This window comes from Lygodium microphyllum, chromosome 27 (genome assembly GCF_053477565.2).
Source record: "Lygodium microphyllum isolate KBCC chromosome 27, Lygodium_microphyllum_v1.1.10, whole genome shotgun sequence".
In the NCBI taxonomy this organism is placed as follows: domain Eukaryota; kingdom Viridiplantae; phylum Streptophyta; class Polypodiopsida; order Schizaeales; family Lygodiaceae; genus Lygodium; species Lygodium microphyllum.
Window position 1 is genome coordinate 61064592 of NC_141161.1, and position 26938 is coordinate 61091529.

The following is a 26938-nucleotide window of genomic DNA, read 5'->3' on the forward strand; positions in this document are numbered from 1 at the left end:
ATCCTTAAAAACTATGAAAATTTCTAGAACAAGATGTCATGTAAGAAAAGCAAGTGGTTTTTTCAGCTTGTTTTGGGGATTTAATACAAAAAAAGAAGGATTGGTGAAATCACGTGCATCGCGATCATAGTTTACAGGTAGCAAACAGCACTTCGAACAAGAAGAAGAAGAAGGAGCGATTCAAAAGATTTCTAACCAAGTGATTTGGATTGACTATCAAATTTGTGATTTGAGCATCAGATTGCTGATTTTTCCAAGATCTCCTCCATAAATAGCCATTCTTCTTAGCCACAACCCTTCTTCTCTTGTTTATCTATAAATATGAGGCATGGGGAGCAGTTAGAGAGCACAGGGAGACCCCGAGAGGCTGCAAGAGAGAGAGAGAGAGAGAGAGAGAGAGAGAGAGAGAGAGAGAGAGAGAGAGAGGAGTTAATTTTTCTGATCCTACTCTAAGGTAGAAGCTTCGATAAAAATCTTAAAAGACATGGATGATCAAATCAAGATTATCAGATAGGATATTCAAGTTACCAAGGACCAACAAAAGATATATGCTGATCTGAAAAGGCAAGAACGAATCTTCAAAGAATGAGACATGGTCTTCATCCATGTCCATCCAAAGAAGAGTTCTTATCCTTAGGAGAATTTAAAAAGCTAAGTCCAAGATATTGTGGACCCTATAAGGTTCTCAAGTGCTTAGGACCAAGCGCTTACAAGATACAACTTCTTGAGAATATAAAAATCCACAATGTACTTCATGTTAGCTTATTGAAAGCATACGTAGCTAACTCGAACCATATCCTTGATGATCAAAAATTTGTAATACCTAACCAAGGAGTCCTTAAGCTACAACAACCTGACATAGTAATTAATGTAAGGGAGAGAAAATTAAGGGGTAGAATTCTTAGAGAATACCTTGTTCAGTGGAAGGATTGTCCAAGAAGATGCTACGTGGATAGATGAGAATGCTCTTCATCAACAATACCCACGGTTTCTCTCAATATGAGACATCTCAATTTCTCTAAGGGGAGGAGGATGTAATACTTCCATGCAATTAAAACTTAGTTGGTTAGTTTGAAAGTTAGTTAGTCAGTCACAATTAATAAGTTAGTAAAGTTATTAACTAAAGTAAATACTAAAAATTTTATTTAATTAAAAATATAAAAAAACCATGAGTCATAACTTGACTTTTTTTTTGAATTGACAAGGATCGTAGCCATCCATCCGGAAGTTACAACATGAACGAGATTTATGAGCCATATTAGTCATTAATATCAATGTGTATAATATGGATGGTCCAAAAGTATTAGTTATTGTAAATATCCTAAAAAGCTATGGAAATTTCTAGAACAAGATGTCATGTAAAAAAAGTAAGTGATTTTTTTCACCTTGTTTTGGAGATTTAATACAAAAAAGAAAGGATTGGTAAAATCACGTGCATCACGATCATAGTTTATAGGTAGCAAGCACCACTTCGAACAAGGATAAGAAGGAGTGATCCAGAAGATTTCTAAGCAAAGAGCCAACAGAACTATCAGATTTGTGATTTGAGCATCAGATTGTTGATTTTTCCAAGATCCCCTCCATAAAAAGCTCTTCTTCTCAACCACAACCCTTCTTCTCTTGTTTACCTACTATAAGTATGAGGCATGGGGAGCAGTTAGAGAGTACAAGGAGACCCCGAGAGGCTACGAGAAAGAGGTAGAGAGAGAGAGAGGAGTTACCCAAAGAGACTGGGAGAGGAAGAGAGTTAGCTCAATTCATCATATCTTGGTCTTCGACTAAGCCATCTTCTCTTACGCTCTCCTATCTTGAATTCATTCCTCCTTCTCTATCCTCAAATCCACTTGCGAAGGATGGTTCCAAAGCAATGAGCTGGAATGACCACGAGAACCACCGCAATCGGTCAAGGAACGGGTATTGCCAGAGATATTGAAGTGCCTAGGGTTGCCAAAGTTGCCACTACTAGTGAAACATCGGATGTGGCGAACACAAGCGCGAGCAAAGACCAAATTTCCAATGTCGTCATGCCAAACCAAATTATTCATTACTAGGTTATTATTTTTCCATATAAAATAATTACATAAAATATTAGCTCTATATTTTACACTTACACGAATTGACAGTTTCATTTAGAATCATGATGAAAATAGTTACAAGAAGTTATTGCACATATGACTTTATGCGCATTCGATATTAGTAAAATAACTCGATATAATTATTGACAAATATGACAAGGTTAAGTATTGACTAACACTTATAAAGTAAAACTCTATTTGAAGGATCTGTAAGTCATCGTGTTAAGTTATTGGCACAATAAAGTTCTTTAAGAAATTTTGCTTATGTTGAGTAAGATAGCCCAAACAAGAAATTCATGCCTTGCTTAACATGTTGTAAGAGATGTAATCAACACTTCTTTATGGGGAGGAGAATCCTCATTAGAATATAAGGTTACCTTAGGATAAGGTCTACCTTGGCTATGGATACTATGAATTGCACGATTATGTTATTGTCATTGCATCATTTGATATACGTTTGAAAGGACTATTTGTGTTTGAGTGGAATCCTACTCCAAGGGGATCATGGTTATCACTACGAGAGGCTTAGACCAGCTCCGTAGGTGAAAGGTCATCTCTGTAGGGATAGTCTCGGGCAATAGAAAATGTGGATGCCAAGGGGGCTCTAGCTATAAATCCTACATTGTTCCTAGAGTCTGACAAGCCCCTTTGTGACCTAGAATGAGATCCTAAAACCCTAAATATTAGTTACATGGGTGGAATCTTGGTTTGCATAAAACCCTCGTGGAATTTTGTGTATCTTTCGGAGGATCGGAAAGATGGAAATTGTAATAAGCTTCCAATATAATAAAGAATTTTGTTTTATTCAAGGATTGTTTGAATTGTATGTGTATTTGTGAGATAAATTATGTGAAGAAACATATGATTTAACGGACTAATTAAGAAAGCTGGTTGTATATGTTCCAATAAATGTGTTGTAAGTAATTGAAAAACTAAATATGATTCCGTCATCAAAGAAAAGTGGGTGGACATAACCCCCGACGGGTCCGTTCAATGGTAGGGTGGTCCCAGTTAGCTGGGAGCTTTTCTAAATCGACAATAGAAATAAGAAGATGATAAATTGACCAACTAGTCATTAGGTAGAACCAACTTGAGAATTATTGTGGGTGTAAAATTCCGAGAAGTTTTCAACAAATTTCAAAATAAATTTTACAAAATTTATATAGTGTTAATATGAGAGTTTGATACTCAAATTATTTCTTAAGTTTACGTCGTATTCTATACTAACGTGCCCTCTGATACCAACTATGAGGTGTCCGCTAGACTCATTACAAGTCACACCTTTTTGTAGTCCATTAATAGGCTTTCCAAATGATACCGCCCGGTGCTCCATTGGAACATCACGAGGTTTGTCACTTAGACCCCACTGAGTCTACATCGCGATGAAAGTATTCCGGTAGAACCTACTAGGATCGACCTAAATTTTTGGGTTCCTAAAACCAAACGAGTCTCCTAACAGCTAGCTAGTATTAGTAATTTCGAGTTGCCATTTCTAGAGGATTACTCAATCTGAAGAGGACTTGCCATTGAACTTGGTTCAAAGAGAATGGGAGACGAATGGGAGTGCGGTTAGGTCAACCCTTCTACCCATAAGGAAAAATCCCATTCGGGCCCTCACATTCAAATTTTCATGTGTTTTGGAGGTAGCTCTTTCTAGAGCATTCATTACAGTGCACTTCTAGTGAGTTTTAGGTATGAACTTTGCACTGTTAGTGGATAGTTTCTAGCCCTTGCATTTTGTTTTCAATGATTGGAGGACCTCTTCACATTGGACAATGATCATGCTTACTGCATTCAACATTTTTTTCTAGTGATTTTATTATTTTGTTCTCTAAATATGGGTTGGCTTGACTAGGTTGGTTTTGGGTAGTTTTTTCTAGTAGGCCAAACTAGTTGGCTGATCATTCACATATTCTTGTATGTTTTGGTACACTTTGATGTTTAGAGAATCTTCTCTATATTTCATTGTTGCATGTAGAGATTGATCAAATCTCCTGCTATATTCAACTTTCATTTAGTTCAATATAGATTTTCTCCTTCTAGTCTTTTCTTTTATTGCAATCTTTCTCTTCCTTTCTCTCTCCATGTTTGTGTTTCCTATTCAATTGAACACTCTTACACAAGACGTCCTTTCTACCTTTGGAGCACAAGCCCCTAATAGTTTAGGTATTTAGCTAACAAGAGTGTGTTTCAAAAGCCTAAGGTTTAAGCTTTTCATAAAGATCAAGGAAAACAAGGGTTCGTTGATTTTCGTTTTATCAACGAACTTAAAAGCTTTGGAAAGCTGTGCCTTTCGGATGTTGACAAACATCAACTACACTTCCAAGGAAGAGCGAAAAAATCTTATTGTGGTCCTGAGCCGTCCCCATGTTTTATTCCGACTTGTGACTAAGAAACTTGCACTCCACTTTAGCTCCCCTTTAAAAGGCCTCATCAACCATTTTACAAAACTCATTTTGAGAGAAAAGAGATTCGCCTCTTTACTTGCGAAAATGTACTCATTGATAGCTCTGAACACACCTTGCTTCTGCATCTTCTTGAATCAATTGCTTGAATAAGCTCCAAAACTTCATTTCCTTCTCTCGCAGGATTTACAAGCTTAACAAGGTCCTATAGCAGCAAGCTTTTGATCCCATGAAGAGAATCTGCATTTTCTTTATCTGAGTAATCCTTCAAACATCAAAGCGTTCATAATGCTTGCACTCCATGCATGCAACGGTCATGATTTACCACCTTATCCCAACACAATGCAACCGATAGTGTCATAATACATAGTCTCCCCTTCATTATGATAAATTGGCCACCCATCAAACAAACCAAGCGCTTCCAAATACCCTCCAAGCTCCACTTTAAAAAAGTCAGTCTCTTCTCGTTAGTCCAAATAGCCTTTATCTTCTGCATCATGTAGATTACCGATGATAACTTCTTCCCACAACCTTAGGCTAGTTCAAATGTATCAAGCTTTCCCTTAAAACATGTTGCCTCTCCCATATACCACACAGTCCTTTATAACTAACTTCAAATATGGTAACCAATGTGACCAACTCCAGCTTTAATCTCCAATGATCAATAACTCTAGCTCATGTTAACTCTCCCCCTTGAGTCTTTGAAGATTGATATTTTCTTCATATGTATTTGATTTTGTTCATGCATGTGTCCTAGAGAACATGCTTTGAAATTGTACACTGCACTCATCCTTCATGATTTTAAAAGAGATACAACATTGGATCTATGCTATGCAATCAAACAAGCGATGCTCCACACAAAAGCAATGGATGCACTAGAAACATAGTGCCTAGCCTATCTGCATGTGCCCGTGCGACATGCAAAATGCAAACACAATTCCTTGATTAGATTAAATCCTTAATCCTTGCCCCTCTTCTTCAACAAAACAATTATTGTTCTCCACTCCACCTTCCCAAAATCTTGCAATCTCTTCAGAAAATAATGATCCTCAAGATGTTAACTAAAACAACCCATCTCACAGCTGGCAACATCCTTCACAGCCCCCAACTCACCCAACCACCTTTCCAAGTCATCCAAAGATTACTAACTTAGTAATGAATATCCAAACTCTCATGCGTATAAGAACAGTACATGATCAATGAAATGTACTCTCTTAAGTGCGCATGCTTCTAAGATTTATTACATATAGCTACAACAGGTATCATGCCATGATAGTGCTTAACGATAGTGCAAAATGTGCATCAACCCAACCCACGACATGAAAGTAATTGATAAAATCAGGAGACGATTCCCAGGTGTAGTGTATCCAACAAGTGCAACGTGAAGTACTCATGAACACACAATCCCTGTGATGTGCAAGAGTGGTGGCAAGAAAGTAACAATTTCAAAATGTTTGATAGCTACTAGCAAAGTCTAGCTCCAACTTGTCCAAAAAAACTCCAATCTCAACCAAGGTTATCAAGTTTCCACACTCAAAAATCCAAACAAAATGACAAAAACAATTCTTAAACTAAACAAATACAAAAAATCAATTACAAAACAAAAAATCACACTGAGGAAGACTTTGGATGTTTAACATGTTTCTTTTTCTTATTCTTTGCCTTCTTGTCATTCTTGTTGCGTCCTACCAAATCTATAATAAAAGCCTAAGTAAGACTAAATCCACTAATACTAATCTCCTTGAGCCATTTTTCATGCTCCATAACAAGGAAAGCTAGCTCTTCATGTAGAAGTCTCTCTCGGACTCCACAGGTAAGTAAGTTGGTATAGAAGATATCATTCTTGGGAGATAGCAACTAAGTAGTGAGAACTATCATCATATCCTCTAATGAGATCAACCATGCAAGCTCATCCTACATGTCCTCCATCTTGCCGATGTGATCCTGCATAGAAGGGGAATCATCACAATAGAAAGCATCTAGAGTTTCGTTTCTATGCTGATACAGTGGGCAAAGGTCTTGTGATGATATAAAGAATAGAGCCTTATTCACACCTCCACTACAATCCAAGGTCTGCTCACATACACAAGGACAATATTCTACAAACTCATAAAGAGAGAAGATCATGCTTTAGAATTGAGTCAAATCCCAAAGGGTTGCTTGGTCCATTGTACACTCTAGAATTGAGCCGACCCCAAATGACTACTTTGGTCCATCATAGAACCAATGCAAGGATCCTTTACTAGACGAGGAATTGGGATAGAAACAAACTCCCACAAGTCAAAGGTATCAAGGATACACTCCACTTGTGCATGACCAAAGGGAGTAGTTCACACCGTCAAGTTGATCTTTGTGGAGAGAAAGCACACACATGAACACACGAAGCCATCATGGTTATACAAGGACTTCTAGTAAAGATGTAGAGAAGCAAGACGAGAAAAAGGAAACTCCAATCTTCTTGATCTATTACAGCAACAAGAGACCCTATATATTAATCTTTGAGTCACTTTTCGAGATAGTTTGATTGATGTAATCACCTATCAATAAAAGAATAAATGATCTCCCCATCAATCATCAAAAGCATTAAATAGATGGTAATCCATAACTAATACATAACTCTTCAAGACCTACAAACACACAAAGAATTCATGTAATTTGAAGTCTGGCTAACCAAATAGAGGAAAAATCAACTATACCCTACAAAAGAAAGTTGTAGTTGCCCTATACACATCATAGAAGAATATCTGCTCCAAACAACAAGCTGAGTGTGATCTTCTCTTCATAGAATCTCAAAGTCCTCACTTTGGTGATGATACCATGTAAGAGGGCACAATGGAAAAGGGAACACAAACATCAAGAGAAAAGGGAAGAGAAAGACTACAATGAAAGAAGAAAATTGAAGGAGAGTATGCACTGAGCTGAATAAATGTGATATACAAAAGAGAACTATTCGATCCTTGCATACAACCCACAGCATCAAAGAGGGCACCAAATCAAGCTGATGTTACGAAAGGCAGCATTGACAAATGGATTAGAGTCCTTATACATCAAAGTGTGCTGAAACCTACAAGAATGAATCTGTGAATGATTAGCTTGTTCAATGGGTGTGGTATAAATAGCAACATTTCCCCAAAACTAGCCAACATAGGCAAACAAGGGACAGCAATGCTTGCCAACCTGCATCTAAATAATAAAATAATGAAATCACCAAAAGAAATATTAAACACAACGTACATGATCAATTGCCATCTATCTAGTGTGAACCCGTCCTCCAACTACTAAAAAGAAATGCAAGAGCTGGATAGCGTCGATTCACTATGAACACACCCAAAACTCACTAAAAAGAAATGCACTATGATGCATGCTCTAGAAAGAGCAGCCTCCTCCATAACACATTATAGATTAAATGTCAAAGCTCCTATCCCCATCTAACTCAAACTTAGGCTCACATGCAAAGAGATAACTATGCATGACACATGATTGCTGACATCTTGTCCATGCTTAAAACAATCGGGGCCACAATAGTCTACTTGCAGGAAATTAAGTGTGGAGTAGATTTAGATCTAAAGTTTTTCTATTCTAAAATGTAATGTTGATGCACATATGTGGGAAAGTGATGGCACCCTTATTAAGTGCAAATAATGCATGCAGTCTAAGCCCGCTTGCGCCATCTATACCAGCACATATGTGAGGATCTTCAATTGTAGTACCTTGCACAATATCAGTTGAGAAGCATGGATAATGTATTGGCCTTTCAAAAAGGATCAAGTCAAAAGTGCAGTATTCAAAATGAAGAAAAACAAATCCCCTGGAATGCATGGATTTGCACGTAAGTTTCTTCAGAGATTTAGCATCTTCACAGTAAAGATTTGACATCAATACTTAATGAAGTTCAAAGATCAGGAAAGATATAACTGGAGGCAAATCTCGGAGTAATCAAGTTAAAGTAACTTGTGATTAATGTAATGTACGAACTGCACTGGGTGGAGGCATTTGCACACATGCATGCACAGACACGCTTGCACAAATGAAACCAAGTTAAGCCCCTACATGTCAAAACTGTATATATAGGATGCAACAAATAGCATCTTCATAATGCATCTCAAGAGACCATGAAGTCCCGAATCAGGAAGCAACTTGTACTCCCAGATTCACAAAGTAGCATCCATAGTGGATCACACTAGAAGGTAAGGTTTCATGTAGCTCTCTGCAATTTTAGTTGAATTATCACTACAAAACAAATACTCGGTTTCCAGTTGGTAAGGGCTGTGTTAGTTTTAACCTTACCTGAAAGGGACATTAATGTATCTTGTCTTTCAAAGTGAATCAGCAAAATAAGGATTTTAATTTGATCCATCCTGCAAGATGCCAAGAAGATGCCCTCTGTTGCATTGACTCAGAAGGCATAACTGAAGACCAACAATACCTTGATGTCTTATTCACTACATGAAACGGAACTCATTGCCCCATCACTGTACATTAGTCACAGCACCTTGCAATGACTCACTGCCAAAGCTGATTGACGGACATGATACAGTTGGCAAAGAAACATCATGGACCCAGGATACAGACGTAAATGTGCTTTGCTGAAATGCCAGCATTGACATGTCAGCACTGGAAAAGCATAATTACAATGAGACAATCACGGAATGAAAAAGGGACATCATTCTGAGAATCCTTGCCTCTTGCATTCGGAATGTTCTAAGCTCATAGTTGAAGAATCAAACTTGAAGCACTGATTGCTCATTAGTCTCTGCTCCGCCTTCCATAACAAACTTGCACCAACAATTTAAGATTGTTCGCTAGTCTCTGTTTCATCACCTTCTTTAGCATTTCCTGAGTCAGGGTTCCCAAGATGGTATAGTTTCTCCCCTTTCTTTGCTCTTGATATAAGCTCATCTGCGAACTCTTTGCCTGGAAAATCTTTCGGACACAATTTTTTGTACATTTTGAATTGTTGTTCAGCTTTAACTTTATCCCCTAGAGAGCTATACACTATCCCCTGCCAAAAATAAGGGTGTGGCAAGGTAAGTAAAAGCAGAATGAAATACAAACTATTAGATGAAGACAATCAGCAAAACAAACTTGTTGGATAGGAAGAGAACTGCTTAATAGTAAGCAATCCCCACATATGAAGCATGCACTGATTCTGCAAGTTTCAATTTCACAAGTCTATGTTAAGTTAGGAATTGAAATGAAAGGCAGCAACATTTTAATCCAAAGTTTTCCCATCTCCCATGCCACCAAAAGAAAAAATTCTCCTCATTCCCTTCATATGGTGTGTGAGATATACTGCCTATATGCAGATACATGTAGGATAAAAGTCTTCAAAATATACAACTAAAAAAGGGAAAACAAAATAGAAAGTGGAAATAATCATCCTCATACTTTAAGCAGCAATGCTGAGGAATGCAAGGGAAATGGCTGCCAACAACAAACACACCAACCAATATGCAGTTTTGCACACTCTTGATTATTGAGCTAAAAATGCATTAGTCTGACTCAAACAGCCCTAAAACACACTTGATTAACAAAGAAACCTTATTTTAAAAAAGACACACAATCCTAGAGAGTTACTATGTCCCACATGCCAAACCCTAATTTGGGTGCCCCAAATTTTCTCTAAATAGGCATGCAACCCACCACTCTCCCTCAATCTCACTTTTGCAGGTTTTCAAGAGCCGTATCTCTGCTCTCCACATCCCGTTCGCAAAGAACATCACAATCAAACCTTCCCCTTGCTATATGCTATCATCTGGAACCTAATTCCAATCTTCATCTCCACCTGTGAGATGTCGTCTACATCTTGGAGCTGTCACCTGCATCTAGGACCTATCACCTAATACCCTGGGGCTATTGCCTGCACTCAGAACCCTATGTTTGTTGCTAATATCATCATCTGGAGCTGTTGTCATCAATCTAACACTATCATTGCAACCAGCCTTTCTCCTCGGATAGGGTGGTAAATCCCTGATTACAACTTAATTACAGCAGCAAACAATAAATGCAAATCTGAAAATACAAATTTACCTACCGATCTTGGACAATGCACACCCAATTGGCCCCAATATTTGCGCCCCTTTCGGTATTTCTTTAGCTTTATTGAAGAAAAAGTTGACTTACAATAGAATTTTGCCAATCCCTTTTGGTATTTCAACTCCCCTTGCTGTCCAAAAGTGACAAGCAAGTCTTCAATCTATTTTGCCCCTTGATTCGGGCACTCAATTGGCCTTCACCCACTTCATAGACGATGGAAATGCCCCAAATTCAATGGCTGGCTAGTCCTCCACCAAAATTCACCTGAAATTCACCTTCAACCTTGTTGAATCCAAGTCTTGGAGCTTTCAATTTCTGGCACGCTTTCCAAGGCTACTGCTAAACCCTAGCTTTTGCTGTAACGTAGGGTTTACAGCAAAGAAATTTACAATTTCTCAGCCTCCAAGGGTCCAAATGCTGAGATCTTCGGAGCAAGGTTGTGAAATGGCTGGGAGATGACAAGGAAAGCTGTAGAGGAAGAAAATTCAGAGTTTTGTCGCGAAGAATGACTGAAAATCAGTCAAGTGCAGCTGCTGCCCTGCCACAACAGCATGTAGATACAAAGAACTAAAGAAAATCAGTCATTTACTATTGTTGTCCTACCTCAACACCTTGTAGATGCTATCTCCTGCTGTTTTGATTGATCTTCTTTTGCCCCTGGCTACCTTAGAAGGTCCTCCAATGGCTGCAAATCAAACCAGCAGTCTCCCCTCCCTCTCTCTTGCAAGCTGAATTTATAAAAATGCCTCTTCCCAGTCTCTAAAGACGTTTTTCAGTATTGCATGGGCATTTTTCACAAGTGGCAACCTTCCCAAATGATTTTTCCAGTATTTTTCATAATTAAATATTAATTTTCAACCTTTAAATATTGAAAATTAATCTAATAATTATTTCGGTGTCCTAAAAAATAATATAACTGGCCAATAATTAAATTGACCTGGCAACTTCCATTCTCGAGTGTCTCTATGACATCTTTGACCATCAAATTGATATTAGGTACCATTAAACGCCACTTCTCTAGTATCACCAAGTGACACTTATGGCCAAATGAATGACCTAGGCCAACAACTGGCAACGGATACTACCAAGTACCTGTGCGGCATAACTTAAAGCAACTTTTGCCTTTGACATCCCGTGATTTCTTCAGATCCCACGCTCGTAAATTTACTTTAATCCCAATTGCACCTCACATATGCATCATTTACTTAATCATGTGATTAAGATTAATCCACATGTTAAGTGAGGTTTCAAAAATACATGTCCTCATGACAACCCTCCCCCTTGAAATCCTTGCAATCGTCCTCGATCACACTGCCAAATGCATCAAAAGCAAAGTACTACACTGGAACTTCCATAGGGCATCATAGTCAACACAACATTGCGTTGTCGTACTGCTAGGCACACATCGTGTGAAAAACTCTAGAGTGCGACTTCCTTATAGATTTAGAGAGCCAATGCCATTTTATACATTAGTGTTAGTATCTATGGTTCAAAAATATTAGATTTTTGGACAAGTTTTAGCCCATTTTTTATATTTTAGATATTATCTCTTATAAAAATCCATAAAACTGTAGACAATTTCTAGATTATGATAACATGTAAAAGAAAGCATGTAGCTTTCAACTAATTTGAGAGGATTTTATGTAAAAAGAGAGATTGGCGAAATCGCACGACGCACGATCGTTGTTTTCAGGCAGTGAACAACACTCCAAAGTGGGAGATGGAGTGATCTAGCAAAATTCTGGCCAGGTGTGTTGGTATTTTACCCCCCTTTCGGAGCCAATAGAAACATCAGATTGGCGATCTAAGCAACATAGAGGAAGGTATTATTTTATATGCATTTTTGTCTATTAGAGTTATATCTTCTCATAATGCTAAAAGAATCTGACAAGCTTTATGTCTGTTAGTATTCTTCTTCATTTTCTATTTCTTTTTGGGAGTGTTCTTCTACGTCTTCAATTTCTTCGAACCCCTTCTCTTCGGTCTACTCCTCTCCCTGAATCTACCTTCACCCTGTTGTCTCTTACCCTCGTGGTGGACTCTCAACACCAAACGCACCGACACCGTGTTAGGGGAAGTTTATGCTATCATCAAAGGTGAATTTCGGAAGATATTTGGACTAATTTGGGGCTGATATCTTCAACCATATTCAAAGAATTAGCTACAACATTGTTCTTTTAATTCACTTCTTACTCTACAGAAAACATCTTGTCAAAATATGCAAGTATTATGTGCCCCTATGGCAAGGCAATGTTTGTAGATCATTCATTGATGCTTTGAGTTGAATTAAGAGGAGCTTTTTCTCTTATTTCTTGGTTGTGGTAACTTATCCTTATTAGAAACTCAATTTGAAGCTCTCTTGAAGCAAGTCTATTTGCCCTACAAGCCTTGTAATTGACTCGTAAGCTTTGTCCCTAACAGACTACATTGAATGTAATCATGCAAAGTCGATTCATGCTATGGCATCATGTATGAATGATGGGATGCATAGTTGTTTATGATACATGATAGCATATTGTACTTGATTTTATAATTTGTGATTGCTCTTACAGTCAAGAAAACAAACTTGATTTGAAACTATACTCTTGTGATCTTTGCTAAGAACATGCAGTTGGAAGCTCTATCAACATCTTCAAGAACTTGGCTTGAAACCTTCAACCCTTCTCTTATCTCTACCATCTCCGGAGTCTAAGCTCTTGAACCCCCATACATTCTTCTCTCTCAAACCCCTGTGATTGACCGTGAAGTACCTCTTGAACCTTCAAACATTCACTGTAATCTACTTATCTCTTAAAGACACATATGCATCTATCTTGCCCAATTTTCTTGCCAAACCCCTGTGGTGACCTTCAACCCTATGCACTGCGACATTGGTGAACCCAACATGAAGGTCGCTGTAAGAGAACTCCAAGATGGGGATTCTTCAGGAGATACTCTACAACAATTGGTGCGCATACTACAACAGACTCAGCAACAACAAATCCAAATGTTACAACAACAATAACAAAGGCAAGACGAAGAGAAGATTGATTCCACAGCTATCAAGGCCCTAAAGGAAGTTGGGCGGGAATTAAAACAATTTAATGGTCAAAATGTCTCTATTTTTATTCGCTTGTATGTTGCGAAAATGCTCTTCTTTGGTGTACCGCAACATGCATGAAATCGCTATTTTGCCAGACTAGCCAAGCATGGTCTTCAAGAAAAAATCCATGGTCTTTTTCAGCAAGATGCGGATTGGGCTGCATTCAAAAAAGCCCTACGCGAAGAATTCTTCTTAGAAGACTCTGGCCTAATGACGAAGAAAAGTTTCACTGATTGGGTTGAGAAACCAAACAAAGGTTTAGCTGCAATAGCTTTATACCATGAGTTTGAAAGTAAATTTGGACAACTTGATGCTAAAGACCAACAAAGTATGGAAGGTCAGAAGATTGAATTATTCCTTAAGGCTGCAGATCCCATTCTGCAAGAGAATCTTGCTGATCGCTTAAAAGATGCTACCTCCGAATCAGGAGTCAAGACTGCATGGACAAATGTTACTGATGCAGTTAACATGATTGCTCGAAGAGAGCGGATGCGACTAAGATTAGGCTCTACTTCAACTTCAACTCCATTGATGGAGCTTGTTCCACCTCCAAAATCCCCTATTCCTTTGACTAGTCAACCAACTTTTTCTTCTTCTGTTCCTTCTAAAAATGATGTCATGGATAAACTCATTAAAAGCATTCGTGACCTTCATCTGAATCTTACAGAAATTAATTCCAAGGTGAAGAAGCTGAATATCAAAGTTGAAGAACGAGGACGATCATCAACTCAAAGACCCATGAGAGAGGGCTTTAAGAGGCATTGTATTTAGTGTGACAGCCAACAATATGACAAGAGGGAGTGTTCTGCCTTCCATGAGACTGAAGCACAGAAGCTCGTCTTTTGGAAAGACGAAAAATTTCATGCAATTGAAATTGGTCTTCCACTGGAGCTAAATTTTGGCAATGGTGGAATGAAGAAAAGATTAGAAGATTTAGTTGTAAAGAATCCCTACGCAACAATTAATGCAGCTACCTATGGGCTGCAAATTGAACCAACTAAATCAAATTTGAAAGCATGTAAAGCTAATGTGCAATCTAAAGTACGGATGCAAGCACTAGATCAAATGGAACGCGGTAAAGCAACCAAAGAAGATTTGGCTAACGCCAGTCAGTACATTCGAGGAATAACTGGTTGGAAAGAACCAGTAAATTCTTTTTCCGCCTTTGCACATTTGGCTAACATCAATCAAAAAGAAGTCTTGATTGAAGAAAAGAGAATAAGAGAAGATGAACCAAGGTCTTCCTCTTCTGGCCCTTCGAAACGGGTAACCAGAAGAGCGCCTGAACAACCAAAGCTTGCCAAAAATATAACTCCAAATCAAGAGATGGAATATGCACCACAAATAAAGAAGACCGAAGGAAAGAAGAAAGGCAAGCAACCAGGCTACAAATTACAGTCGGACATAGAATCTGCAATTGATCTCAAACGAGTCTTAGAAGAACAAATTCTAGGAAGCAAAATTGAATTCACCTTAGGCGAAATTCTTAGAATTGCCAAACGTGAATTCCATGATATAATTATTAATATAATAAAAAGGAAAAGACAAAATGTTGGTGATAAAGCTGAAGAAACAATGCATGCTTTTTTGCAAGTTCTTCGAGTTTTTGTGCAAGATGAAGAGAAGCTGACTTCACGAGGAATTCATCTTGAAGCAGTTAAAGAATTAATTACAACAATTGAAGCTGAAGATAAAGAAAGCATGAATGCAAAATTTAATGCAGTAAAAGCTGAAAATGTAATGATCGACTGGTCCAAACCAATTGGGCAGCTTACCTCTCAAAAAGAATGCCATCTACAGCACATGCATGAGGAGGAAGAGGCCCGCCCCATTGGACAAGAGCAATAACGGAGACAGTCGTCAAAATTGGAGAAAAAGAAACACCATGTATTACACTCTTAGACCATGGCTCGAAGATAAACATCATGGCTAGGAGTCTCTATGAAAGTAGCAGATGGCCCATAGATGTTGATCCAGGTTAGCGAATGAGAGCTGCAAACAACTCTTTTGGAGAGTTATATGCTACATGTCCTAATGTGCAGATAACTATTGCAGCCATAAAAGACAATTTTCACTTTTTTGTTCAAGACTCTTGTAGTTACCCTATCATTCTTGGGCAACCTTACATTTCTAAAGCCCGCTTGGAAACAAAAGCTCTTGAAACCCCATTAGCCAGCCATTGAATTTGGGGCATTTCCATCGTCTATAAAGTAGGTGAAGACCAATTGAGTGCCCGAATCAAGGGGCAAAATAGACTGAAGTCTTGAAACCCCATTAGCCAGCCATTGAATTTGGGGCATTTCCATCGTCTATGAAGTAGGTGAAGACCAATTGAGTGCCCGAATCAAGGGGCAAAATAGACTGAAGTCTTGCTGGTCACTTTGGACAGCAAGGGGATTTGAAATACCGAAAGGGATTGGAGAATCCCATTGTAAGTCAACTTTTTTTTCAATAAAGCTAAAGAAATACCGAAAGAGGCGCCAATTTGGGGCCAATCGGGTGTGCGTTGTCCAAGATTAGTAGGTAAATTTGTATTTTCAGATTTGCAGTTATTGTTTGCTGCTGTAATTAAGTTGTAATCAGGGATTTACCACCCTATCCGAGGAGGAAGGCTGGTTTCACTTTACTTCTATTACCCAGCTTTTGATTTAGCTCGTTCTTTCAACCTGTACAAACATTCAATCTAGGCCCACTAAGTTAAATATGTCATAAAAAATCATTCAAAAAGCAAGTTCCAACTTCTAGCCTATTAGGGACCTGAGTTTGATTGGACTATCAAAACACAAGAACACCAATTAATCAAAATCAACTATTCTATCATTTTTGTGTTTTTGAGTTGTTGTCTAAGTTATTGTGTTTTGGACATGTTCGCGTTTGCTCTTGCCAGACACATTCACAGGCTACCTGTGACATTTTGAGATCCATCAGAGTATGGCATACTCTTTCGCTCATACTCTCTACCTTGGTCCTTGGGAGTTAGGGGATTAATTTTCACCTTGCATAGTATGTTTGCTATATTAAGCATTTTACTTATTCATTCATTATTCAAAGTTCATTCTCTCTGTCTTAACCGTAACCCTAAGTGTGTTTCTTTATTAATTTGTATGTATGTTATATGATTGTGTTTGTATTCCGTACACGAGCTTTTCTTTAAAGTTCATATATCTCCCGTTTTCTCTGTGCAAACCCTAGTATATTGTCACATACCCTATCATATCTTCACATCCCACTTGGCCCCTTTTGATGCTCCATGTAAACTTGGCAATGGGGACCCTTGAATGAGCTAGCTCTCTCATTGCTAGCTACTTGCCATACTGAACTCTCTATCTACTAAATCTAGGAACTCCGACCCTCCAATCACTCCAACATTTGCTCCACACGTTGACGACCTCCCTTGAAACTAGGAAACCATCAAATGAGAGAAGTCATCCAACTTTTATGAAGAGTTATCAATCGCTTCTCGCTTGTCATCACTCAAGAGTTCGCTCTGATACCACTTGTAAGATACAAAGTCCTCTTTGCACAACTCAACTGAAGCTGAGAGAACTAAAGCCGGTCTTTCTTCTTGGAAAGGGTGGTTCCCTAATCAATCACTTAATTAAACAATCAACAAATAAACATAAATTAAAATGCACAATTTAATTTAATGATCTTGAACAATAGACAACCTATTGGTCCCAAAACTAACACCCCTTTCGGTATTTCTTTAACTTCAATTGCCAATGGATGTATTACAAGCCAAGATTCCACAATCTCCTTAGCTTATCCGAAAGCCCCTTTATTGATCCACAAATAAATTGGGCAATTTGCCCCTTGATTTTCACCCAAGACTTGCTCTACTTGGAGTCCAATTGGCCAAATGCTACCCCAAATTTACAATGGATGGCTAGGAATCTCAAAATCCCTAACAATACAACAAATTGTAGATGTTGATTTCAATGCACGATGCATTATCCTATTGGCACAGGTTTTGAGGTGGCTGCTGAACCTAATTTTTGCAGAAATTTTGGGATTTACAACAAAGACCCCTCTACTGTCCACTCAATTTGGTTGAAATCTCCTTAAAATGGTTGAAAAATGCTAAGATCTCCTAAGAATGGGTTGGAGAAAAGCTAAGATAAGAGATAAATCCGATTTTCTTCGCGAGAAAACCCTAAAATCTGTTTGCTCCCTGCTCTAGCCTACATTTAATGCAGTCACCTACTACCAAGCACCTCCAAAATGCTGTCACCTAATCAACGATGATATTACCAGCCCCTGGAAGATATCTACCTGCTATCCCCTACTTACTAAGGCCCCTAGAAGGTTGTCTTTTGCAACATTGTTGTTCTTTGATCAGAAAATGGACAAGTAGCTCCCCCTCTCTCTCTCCCCCAGGCTATAAACTCACTAAATGGCTGAGACCCAACCCCGTCTGCATGGGCATTTTTACCAAGTGGCAGCCTTCTAAATCCATTTTTCAATATTATCTAGCCATTTAATTAATTTCAGCCCTTGTAACCCTACCCAAATTTAAATGTGCCCATTCATAATGAAATTGGCTAGGCCATTTGTAACCTAGAGTAGTCCCCAACCTCTATTGACCCTTAGATTGGCACTAATTATTTATTTAATGCTAGTGCCTAATGTCAATGCTGACACTTATTGGCCAAACAACTGTCCTAGGGTCAAACTGCACCAACTTACCACCAAAACCCAGTTGGCATAACTTATCACAACTTTTGCCTTTGACACCCACTGCATCCTCAGGATCCTTAGCCTATTACCATGAAATAACTATCATGTGCATCACATGTGCTAAATAACCTTGCACGTTTGATTAATAACTTAATCAAATGTTATTTGCAAAATTAAAGCATCTCAAAATTTCACATCCTCGTGACAAACCTCCCCCTTGAAATCCCTACAATCGTCCTTGATTGCACTGCATTGTGCCAAAGGAAAAGTATGGTGCACTAGAATTTTCATAAGGCATATCATCACAATACCTTGGATGTATGCTGAATACATCTGAGATCCACTGCATACAAACGTTGATACCATGAGTCCCAAATACAATGGGCAGCATATATACATTGCCAAACTCACTTTTTGCCCTAGCATCATGCCAACATTGCTATATATGGGGTTATGTATATTACCAACCATATCCGAATACATTGGGCCTTGCACACCACGCATTGGTTGCTACATATGATAAGTAGTAATGTCATACATCCCCGTATGCTATCTTTGACCCACCATAACATGGAAATTAGTGCCACGACCACCAAAGTATCCTAGCTACCCCATCATTGCATGCATACCCAGTTGTCCAAAACCCATTGGATTGGCACTACCAAGATGGCCTTGCATATGCATCATTTGCTTATGTTCACTACCCACATTCGGAACATCGTGCTATTGTATTGACTCTTCCTTCATTTTGCACCTTGTTGTCCCGAAGCTCTTAAAGACGAACTCGTCTTCTTGCCTTTGCTACCCTTTTTTAAGGGGTTCAAAAAGTGCATGAACTGAGGATCATTTGCCAATTGTATAAACATTTCAGCTGTTGTCCTCAGTTGATCTTTAAATTGGACATCAAATTCTTGTTCCTCTTGCTGATCATCACTCTCTATAAACCAAAGAGAACCCACATTTTTGCCTAAACCAACATTATCAGCTTGCTGTCCATATATGCCTATCCAAGATCGAGCATTGCATTTTCCCCAACCCTTTGTGAATTTTCAAATTGAGAGGTATCATCCTTGCTTGATCCCATCCACTATCTGAAGACATTCTTGCTGTAACGCTCAGCTGAATACAATTTCAGCACTAGAACAAAACTTCTCACCTTCAATTAGCTACCTTTGGCCTACCAATTCGAAGGAACTGATCGTCTCCCGTGATGGAACAATGAAACCAGCCTTCCTTTTTGGAAAGGGTGGTAATTCCCTATTCAAGCACTTAATTACAACAATCAACAAATAAACATAAATTGAAATGCACAATTTACCTTAATAATCTTGGACAATAGACACCTGTTGACCCTAAAACTGGTGCCTCTTTTGGTATTTCTTTAACTTCAATTGCCAATGGATGTATTACAAGCCAAGATTCCACAATCTCCTTGGCTTATCCAAAAGCCCCTTGCTGATCCAACAATCAACAGATAAATTGGGCAATTTGCCCCTTGATTTTTACCCAAGACTTACTCTAACTAGACCCCAACTAGCCAAATGCTCCCCCAAATTTACAATGGATGGCTGGGCATCTTAAATCCCTGACAATACAACAAATTGCAGGTACTAATTTCAATGTACAATGCCTTATTCTATTGGCAAGGATCCCGAGGTAGCTGCTAAACCTAGTTTTAACATAAATTTAGAGTTCACAGCAGAGATCCCTAAGATCTGCTCAAAATAGCTGAGAAATGCTGCAATCTCTTGAGAATGGGTTGGAGAAGATGAGAGAAAGCCAAGATGAAAGAGAAATCCGATTTTCATGAGAAAACCCTAAAATCTGGCTATTGCCTACTCTAACCTACATTTAATGCAATCACCTACTACCAAGCACCTCCAAAATGCTATCATCTAATTAGCAATGTTGTTGCCAGCCCCTAGAAGATATCTCCCTACTATCCCATGCATGTTGAGGGCCCTAGATGGCTATCTTCTGCAGCCAATTGCTGTTCTTTGATTAAAAAACAGACCAGCAACTCTCTCTCTCTCTCTCTCTCTCTCTCTCTCTCTCTCTCTCTCTCTCTCTCTCTCTCTCCCCCCCCCAGGCTGTAAACTAATTGAATGGCTGAGACTCAATCCCCCGAAAACGTTTTCTCAATTTGCATGGGCATCTTTGCAAAGCGGTAGCCTTCTAAATCCATTTTTTAGAATTATCCAAATATGTAATTAATTTTCAAAATTAAAAAAATCCTAAAATTAATTTCAATCCTTCTAACCCTACCTAAAATTAAATGTGCCCATCCATAATTAAATTGGCTAGGCCATTTGCAAACTGGAGTGGTCCCCAACCTCTATTGACCCTTAGACTAGCACTAATTAATTATTTAATGCTAGTCCCTAATGTAACCACTTACACTTATTGGCCAAACAACTATCCTAGGTCAAAACTGACACCAACAAACCACCAAAACCCAACTGTAACTTATCACAACTTTTGCCTTTGACACCCATTGCATCTTCACGTCCTTGGCCTAGTACCATGAAATAACTGCCATGTGCATCACATGTGCTAAACAACCTTGCACATTTGATTAATAACTTAATCAAATGTTACCAACAAGATTAAAGCATCTCAAAATTTCATTTCCCCGTGACAAGAACCTAGAGATCCTCAAATCTTTATAACTACAATTGATGGAGATTCGCACATATGTTGGCTCCGAGAGCCCAAGCACGAAAGAGATGCAACAAAAATTTGAAAATTCTTTGATAAAAAACACACATGGCTTATTAACAAGGATGTGCTCTAATACCAACTATGAGATACAATGTCCTTTTTGCACAACTCAACAGAAGCTAAGAGGATATGCATATCCTCAAATGTTTATTGCTACAGTTAATTTGTACACATATTGACTCCAAGAGCCCAAGCATGAACCAACACTCTTCACTTCAATTTTACAAACTCGTCTCACTATCCAATCCTCGAAATAGACATGAACAAGAAGATGCATTTGTTAACCCCATGAACCACCACAATGTCCCTTTGCAACCACATGCACTCCACTTTTAAGCAGCTTTGAAAACTTGCAATCTGACACTTTTTTCCGCCAACTCTCTCTTTTATTCCTCATCTTTAAACAATCCAACTTAAATTGAATGTCACATCAACAAACAATTAATGTTGTGTCCTTGGAAACAAAAATGCCTCATCCACCCCCCAACGCAACAATCTTAATATTGATTGCAACTTACTGCCCACAACCCTAATTACTACCATTGCCTTCTATCTTCCTCTCTTTCTCTTACATGAGACGACTATCCACAAGGCTCTCTTGCAACAATATCAACCCTTGCATTGAGGTTAGGTAGTTGAAACGAAGATGATAAGCTAGAGTTCTTTTTGTACAACCAAGTCTTCATGATAGCACTCTTTAAGTATGATAATCAAAACCATGGAGCTTATTGCTAGCGTCAGTAGATGGGGAGTCGTGAGGAATTGAATAAAGAATTGGGAAAGGAGAGATACTTGGGGTGATAATGCAATGCACCTAGGAAAGGAGAGATACCTGGGAATTGAAGATAGGATTGGGAAAGGAGAGATGCCTAGAGTGACAATGTAATGCACTTGGGCATTGCCCACATATATATGTTGATATATTGGGCATGTGAAATGGCATATGCACCACTTCTTTGCTACATCTACAAATGAGGTTCTACAAATGGTAACCTCCTATAGGACAGCTAAAAAGGTGCGGGCAAAGCTGTAGCTCATGTAGGGCTGTTACCCTTTATGGTCAACTTCAAACCCTTAAGTTTGAGAGTGGAGAATCCATGCACAAGATTCTTCTACGAGTCACCACTATCCAAGATCAACTTCGCAACATGTTCATAGCATAACCAAAGGCATCTCAAGAAGAGGAATCAAAATCTTGCTTGATCATGCAGTCACCTTTGCAAGAGCCTTCTTATGTTCCCTTTTCTAACATCTCTTCGCGATATAAACAAAAACACAAGAAACTATATATTTTATCATAGTGAAAATGCCCACAAAACTTCTCAACAAGCCTTTCCTATGTTAGTTTCAACTATAGACTTTCTTTAACACAGTTTCTAGGAAGTTGATACAAAGCAGTGCAGCCTTCTTCTAAGAGTCGCATCTCACATATGTGCAGATTTACTTCTAGCTTCAAAGCATTTCATCTTATCAAAAGCCTTTGCCAAAAGGTGAAAGAGAAATTGAAAAACCAGTGCTAAAGTAGGAAAAGCCATATTTGCTTGTATCTGCAAAATACCTGGCAAAAGTAAGGGCGAAAATCCTTTGGATCTTCATCTATCAATCTTTGATAGATCTCCAATGCTTCACCTAAATTACCCTGCACAAGATATTGTCAGCTAGAACACGAATAGGCCACTAGTGATATCAATATTATGATCCAAAATAACACAAGTGTCCAACAATTTGTGAACAAAATGATACTACTGTGAAGCATCTAAAAAGCTATTAACAAGAAAATCACTATAGGGAAATTTGTTCTGCACAAATTAATACAATTGTGTTGGCATCTTAAGAATTATTTGTAAGTTTCTTGCCAGCACAAGTCAATACTGTTGTGTTAACATCTCAAGAATTAAGTTGCAATTTGCTTGCAAGTTTCTTGCCAAGCCCAAATAGAAAGAAGTTGGTGGCTGTTTAATTTGCATTTTTCTTCCAGCTTTGTGGGGAGTTTGGGGGGGGGGGGGGGGGAGAGAGAGAGAGATATCATTCTTTTAACACACAAGCAAACGATGATGCTATACAAGCAAGGACCTTCAAACTTTGAAATTGCCCAATCAGCATTCTTAACCCTCGAGCATCCTCTATGTTATCTTCCTGTTGTGCTTTGGCCACACACGCTTCTATCATTTCCAAGGCAGCTTGTGATTCACCTGATTCATCCATTATTACTAGTAATCCCTGCAGCATAAATGAAGAATTGCTATTAGCAATATAAAGGCAGGACATTGTCTTGCACATAAAGCCAAAATGGCAGCATCATATTATATTCAAATACATGCAAACTACACCTGCAAAGCTCTGATGGAAGAAGGCTCTACTTTCAAAATGTCTTCAAACCCTTTCCTGGCCAGTTCATGTTGACCATCTACATCATACACCTCTGCTCTCATGTACTTCCACTCCATTTCTTCAGGTTCCAAGAGCTCGAGCTTCTCAAGGACCTTCAAAGCATGAGTCATATCCTCTTTCTCTAGTAGCAAATGCATGAGAACCTCTAGAGCCTCTACATTGCTTGGGTGTTCCGTCAAGAAATCCTTCAATGCCTCTTCAGTGGATCCTTCCAAACAGTCAATGCTTTTCCAGAAATCCTCACCTAATGCTTCAGGACACGATGAATCAGAATCTTTAGTGGATACATTCCCTTCCTTTTGATCATGCGATAATGACGGTTCATCCTCCTCCACAATCTTCTCCAGAACCTTGTGCACATTATTTTTGACCGCCTCACGAGCTTTCTCATCAACAATCTTCTGTGATGCATTCTTGTTCACCACCTTCTCCAAAGGAATTGCAGGTTTGGCGGCCGCAGGAGCACAAAATGCGAGTCCTATGCTGCCTACAAGCAAAGCTCTGTAAAATAGCATGAAGAGCCACGTAACTGGGAACATAATAACTCGGCTTGGGGGCAAGGGAGGGTTTCTATCCAAGCCATGGCTGTCAGAGTTGTTGCGAATACGGAGCTGAGAGTTGGAATTATCAAGGGAGCCGCGAGCTGGAGAGTTATCAACAGCACTGTTCCGAGCACTGATGTGTAAGAGTTTTCCCTGTCTGGTTTGAAAGGAGAGAGCGCGGTTCTTGTTGAAAGCAGGCAGGTGAGGCACGAGGGAAGCTAGACTCCATTGCGGTGCGTACTGAGCCGAACGGGAAGTCACCAGAGACTGCGCGTCCATGCCCGCCGCTGGCATATGGAAGCTGACAGACAGACACACACACACAGAGACAGACAGACAGAGAGAGAGGGAGAGGGAGAGAGAGAGAGAGAGAGAGCTCTAAGAATTGTACGTGTCTAAACCTCGCAACTCAACTCGCGTTGTCCATTTGTCAAGTGGCACGGAGGCTTGAAGCTGCTGCTGCTTCTTCATGTCGTCTCTTGCAGATATTCATTTGGCTTCAATATAAAGAATCCTTGGACGCTTTGGACACTCGTTTAGGGCGTCTTTATCGTATATTTTGACTTTTAGTGTTGGCAATTTCAAATTTCTTCATAATATCTCCAGAATCGATAAGTATGTAGAAAAAATTGCAATTATGTACCTGAACCATTCACTATAGAATAGCATGTAGGGTTCCCATTAAAGAGAACTTATATGTGACAATACACAATGTATAAGTATATGGTCGTCCATATCTATATCTTCTATATTCTTTATAATTTTGGTTGTGACTAAGGGGCTAAGCACGTCCTACGCCTCCAAATTTGAATTTGAAACAATGTTTTCATAATAATTACAAAAGTGATGGCAACCTTGTGGAGTTATGAGGCTCTCTCTCTCTCTCTCTCTCTCTCTCTCTCTCTCTCTCTCTCTCTCTCTCTCTCTCTCTCTATCTATAGAATAGCATGTAGGGTTCCCATTAAAGAGAACTTCTATATGACAATACACAATGCATCTTCTATATTCTTTATAGTTTTGGTTGTGACTAAGGCGCGAAGCACATCCTAAGCCTCCAAATTTGAATTTGAGAAACAATGTTTTCATAATAATTACAAAAGTGATGGCAACCTTGTGGAGTTATGAGGCTCTCTCTCTCTCTCTCTCTCTCTCTCTCTCTCTCTCTCTCTCTCTCTCTATCTATATATATATATATATATATATATATATATATATATATATATATATATATATGTATGTATATATGTGTGTGTGTGTGTGTGTGTGTGCGCGCGCGCGCACGCTTTAGGATGGTGCAATGAAGGAGAAGTTCATAGTTTGACTTTGGTGAAGGCTTAGTGATGGAAATAGAGCAAGGCACATCAATGCACTATAGGATGATGCAATGAAGGGGAAATTCACAATATGACTTCAATGAAGGCCTAGCGATGGAAATAGAGCAAGGCACACCAATGTTCCAATCATCATTATTCTTGTTGTGCGATAGGCTAACGTAAGTGTAGGATGTGTGGTGAGCAATCATAATGAGTGTGCTTGAGGGAGCTCTATGGCGGCATAACTAAGCGATGGCATAGCACTAGTTGCTTATGGTAGGGTCGTGCCACACATGTGGCTATAGGATTGTTTAGTATCAACAATTGCCATGGGTAGCATAAACAACGTGAAAGGAATCAATATGGATGTGCAATGGAAGGAAGACAGCACAAGATATTGAGGTTCGAGTAATCTTATTTTTCCCCGTCTTCATTATTCTCTTTCTTCCATTCAAGAGGATGCATACAATGTATCCCACTAAAGTGATAGATACCCTTTGACTCTAAAGTCTCTTTACACATAGCCTCTCTTTTATTTAGTGCATACAGAGGATATAGACTTATCCTACGTCTTATTTCTCAACACTCCCCGTAATGAGCTTACAAATACAATGTCCTGAGTGCACTTCTAAAGTACTCAAACTTATCTTTACCTAATGCATTGGTAAAGATATCTATGACTTGGTCATTGGTTTTGACATGTACCAAGTCTCTCTCTCCATCCATAACTTTCTCTCAAATGAAATAATAGTGCACTTGAATATGCTCAGTCCTTGCATGATAGAATAGGTTCTTTGCCAACAAATGCTACTAATGTTATCACAATATACGATAACTCCACCATCTATCTCAATCCACATATCACATAAAAGTAATATTAACCATGTTTGCTCACATGTTGCCAATGTTATACCTCTATACTCTATACGTTGCTTCTTACTAACAGGGATCGAGCTTACATTATTTGGATACATAAATGCTGACTTTGCAAGGAGTATTATGGATATGAGATCCATCATGTGACTTGCATGGCTTTTGTATTAATTGGCTTATCACTCCCACTAAATAGCTCAAGTTCGGTCTCATTATAGTTAGGTAGATCAAGCTACCAACCATCTTCCTAAACATAATAACGTCCTCAACATTTTGTCAACTATTCACCATCTCTATGTTTTGATCCAATGGTGTATCCATTGGCTTACATGTTATTATCCCATACTTCTCTAGCGTCTCCAATGAATATTGCCTTTGCATTAACCAATTTCCATTTGGAGTGTCAATCTCATCAATGCCTAGAAAGTATCTCAATATTCCAAAGACTTTGATATCAAATTCCTTGTGTAAACCATGCTTTACTTTAGTAGTCTCTCTTTCAAGAGTGCCTGTAATGATAAGATCATCAACATAAACCATCGCCACCATTCCATCCTCTATGTGTCTAACATAAGAGTGAATAATCAGTTGTGCTTTGCTAAAATCCCATGCTACATAAGAACTTGTTGATCTTCTCACACCAAGCTCTAGGTGCTTACTTCAAACTATACAATGCCTTCCTTAACTTGCACACATAATATGGATACGTAGGGTGTAATACCCCTCTTGAGGTTCCATATATACTTTCTTTTCCAATGTACCATTCAAGTAAACATTCTTAACATCTATTTAACATACTTTTTGGCTATAAATCAAAGCTAAG

At 38.7% G+C, this 26938-nt stretch overlaps 1 protein-coding gene across 2 annotated transcripts; it reads right to left on the minus strand.

Moving 5' to 3' along the window:
- Positions 1-8890: 8890 nt before the first annotated feature.
- LOC148012370 (uncharacterized) lies at positions 8891-24430 on the minus strand. Of its 2 annotated transcripts, XR_015689172.1 has the most exons (5): positions 23327-24430; positions 23070-23216; positions 22555-22635; positions 9163-9482; positions 8891-9066 (listed from the first exon to the last, which is right to left on the minus strand). XR_015689172.1 is itself a non-coding variant. In XM_087669822.1 (4 exons), exons 1-4 carry the CDS (start codon positions 24221-24223, stop codon positions 9270-9272), a joined length of 1338 nt encoding a protein of 445 aa, XP_087525948.1. In that variant the 5' UTR covers positions 24224-24430; the 3' UTR covers positions 8891-9269. The 2 variants fall into 2 exon arrangements, 1 of the variants encoding a protein (XP_087525948.1); XM_087669822.1 differs by having other exon boundaries at positions 8891-9482.
- Between the last annotated feature and the right edge of the window lie 2508 nt (positions 24431-26938).

Excerpts from the sequence above, each read along its gene's own strand:
- LOC148012370 (XM_087669822.1), bottom strand. The coding sequence starts at position 24,223 with ATGCCAGCGGCGGGCATGGACGCGCAGTCTCTGGTGACTTCCCGTTCG. Across the intron at positions 22,636-23,069 it reads GGCAATTTCAAAGTTTGAAG|GGTAATTTAGGTGAAGCATT; the intron begins GTCCTTGCTTGT and ends TATCTTGTGCAG. Across the intron at positions 9,483-22,554 it reads TTCGCCCTTACTTTTGCCAG|GGGATAGTGTATAGCTCTCT; the intron begins GTATTTTGCAGA and ends TATTTTTGGCAG.